The sequence below is a fragment of the Crinia signifera genome, chromosome 2, assembly GCF_055691185.1.
Source record: "Crinia signifera chromosome 2, ASM5569118v1, whole genome shotgun sequence".
NCBI classification, from domain to species: domain Eukaryota; kingdom Metazoa; phylum Chordata; class Amphibia; order Anura; family Myobatrachidae; genus Crinia; species Crinia signifera.
In genome coordinates this window covers 393474562-393477624 of record NC_139218.1, presented here as the reverse complement: position 1 = coordinate 393477624, position 3063 = coordinate 393474562, and the positions used below count along the sequence as shown (strand labels likewise).

The 3063-nt window shown below is 47.2% G+C and overlaps 1 protein-coding gene across 1 annotated transcript in view; it reads left to right on the top strand.

The window, feature by feature from the left end:
* The first annotated feature begins 2097 nt into the window (after positions 1-2097).
* P4HA3 (prolyl 4-hydroxylase subunit alpha 3) overlaps positions 2098-3063 on the top strand; it is a 63737-nt gene continuing 62771 nt past the window's right edge. The window contains exon 1 of the mRNA XM_083171356.1: positions 2098-2356. Coding sequence (XP_083027482.1) covers positions 2136-2356 — 221 coding nt within the window. The 5' untranslated portion in view covers positions 2098-2135. The remainder of the gene's footprint in view (positions 2357-3063) is intronic.

The following is a 3063-nucleotide window of genomic DNA, read 5'->3' as shown; positions in this document are numbered from 1 at the left end:
CAGGAATCACACATTACAGTAAGTGAGGACATGAGCGCCATCTACTGGAATAATTATAACATAACAAGAATCGCACATTACAGTAACCGAGGACATGAGCGCCATCTACTGGAATAATTATAACATAGCAGGAATCGCACATTACAGTAAGTGAGGACATGAGCGCCATCTACTGGAATAATTATAACATATCAGGAATCGCACATTACAGTAAGTGAGGACATGAGCGCCATCTACTGGAATAATTATAACATAGCAGGAATCGCACATTACTGTAAGTGAGGACATGATCGCCATCTACTGGAATAATTATAACATAACAAGAATCGCACATTACTGTAAGTGAGGACATGAGCGCCATCTACTGGAATAATTATAACATAACAGGAATCACACATTACACTAAGTGAGGACATGAGCGCCATCTACTGGAATAATTATAACATAGCAGGAATCACACATTACAGTAAGTGAGGACATGAGCGTCATCTACTGGAATAATTATAACATAACAAGAATCGCACATTACAGTAAGTGAGGACATGAGCACCATCTACTGGAATAATTATAACATAACAAGAATCGCACATTACTGTAAGTTAGGACATGAGCGCCATCTACTGGAATAATTATAACATAACAGGAATCGGAAGCGACACATCTGTCAGAACAGACTTAGGTCTACAGTCATTAGGTCGACCCCGGAAGGTCGACTGTCCCCAAGGTCGACAGGGTTAAAGGTCGACATGGCTCAAGGTCGACATGACTTAATGTCGACATGGGCCAAGGTCGACATGGTTTTAGGTCGACAGTCATTAGGTCGACATAAGTTTTTCACTGGTTTTTGAGCCGACATGAATAGTGCAAGTGATTTCCTCTCTATGGGAAGTCTGACCACATAATGACATGACATTTCCACCTTTAGGTCACAGGTCACATCCCTCAGACAGATGGGATTATTTACATTCAGTATCAGAGGACAGAGAGGAACCTCTGTGTGGTGCTGGGTTCCTGTCTCCAGATAATAGGACAACATGGTCTACGTCGACCAGAGATGGTCGCTGATGAAAAGAGACCTCTGCCGGCGGTGCCGCAGGGGTAATCAGCTGGTCGCAGGAGCAAGCTTCTGCGATTATAATGGGGCAGAAAACGGGAGCTCGCACCTGACGATTTATCACCGGGGCACACTCCCATCACTGGCAATATGGTCGCCTGCGTCCATATTCCCAGCGTTTTCAGACATAATTGCCCCCGTGTGTACACACCATTAGTACTAGAGTACTATACATGTATTATTTTATTTATTACCAGTTATTATATAGCGCACACATATTCCGCAGCGCTGTACAGAGAATATACATTTGAACACTCACATCTGTCCCTGCCCCAGTGGAGCTTCCAATCTATATTCCCTACCACATGTACACGCACACAGACATTCTATGGTTACGTTGTTGGGAGCCAATTAGCCTACCAGTATATTTTTGGATTCTGAGAGGAAACCGGAGTACCCAGAGGAAACCCACTCAAGTAGTACGGGGAGAATGTACAAACTCTGCACAGTTAGGGCCATGGTGGAAATCGAACCCATGACCCCCCCCCCACACACACACACACACACACACACACACTTTGGTACCACTGTTCACCATGATGTACATATGGTTTGGATTAAAGGGCCGACTGACTCTATTGTACATATTATACCCCAATGTCAGACTGAACAGTTTTAAAGTTTAAAAAACTAAAATATAAGTTTGTCAGACGTTTGTCAGCGCTGTGTGATAAATCCCGACCATCTGCATTTTGCAGTAAGGTAATGAGACCTCCGGGAGGGGTGACTGAGGGTTATTTGTCTGTAATGAGAATACTTCATCCTCCTCCTCCTCCTCCCCCGGTCTGGGCTATCCCACAATTATTAGGCTGCTGCAGGCAAATCCCAGCCACAGAGAGAGCCTGGCTGCCAGCACACAGACTGGGAGCCAGCATCGCTTCCCCCCAGCAGCACATGCATCATTGTAGTGGGAGCATCTGTCCTGTATATGTGGGGGCACTGCCCAGCAGGGACCACCGGGCAAGGGGGGGGGGGGGCATCTGTGGCTAGGGGCATTGGCCAGTAAAAGGCATCACTGGGGATGATGGGAACTGGGGTCTGGGCTCCGGCTCTAGGGATGGATGTCAGGGGACAAAGGTTGTGGATTTGGTTCCTGTACCTGGGGTTGGTAAAACGCACCTTAGCAGACATGTACAGCTCAATGCTGAATGTCCAGCAGGCGATGGAGACCGAGCAGGTCCTGATGCAGCACCTGGGGACTTACCTGGACGAGGAGACCCTCCGCCTGAACGATCTGCGCAGGTAATCGGTCAGTAGCGATACATAGATCATTGTACCACAGACAGAGGCAGGTTGTGTCGCTGGAGCTAGAACTACAAGTCCCAGCTTACCACAGAGCCTCATTGCCCCTTTCTGAAATGGCCCTTATTGTACTTAGCTGATATGTGATGCACTGGACACTGCTGGGTAATGATATGTGATGTGCTGGACACTGCTGGGCTAATGATTTGTGATGCGCTGGACACTGCTGGGCTAATGATTTGTGATGCGCTGGACACTGCTGGGCTAATGATTTGTGATGCGCTGAACACTGCTGGGTAATGATATGTGATGTGCTGGACACTGCTGGGTTAATGATATGTGATGCACTGGACACTGCTGGGTTAATGATATGGGATGCGCTGGACACTGCTGGATAATGATACGTGATGTGCTGGACACTGCTGGGCTAATGATATGGGATGCGCTGGACACTGCTGGGCTAATGATTTGTGATGCGCTGAACACTGCTGGGTAATGATATGTGATGTGCTGGACACTGCTGGGTTATTGATATGTGATGCGCTGGACACTGCTGGGTAATGATATGTAATGTGCTGGACACTGCTGGGCTAATGATTTGTGATGCGCTGAACACTGCTGGGTAATGATATGTGATGTGCTGGACACTGCTGGGTTAATGATATGTGATGCGCTGGACACTGCTGGGTAATGATATGTGATGCGCA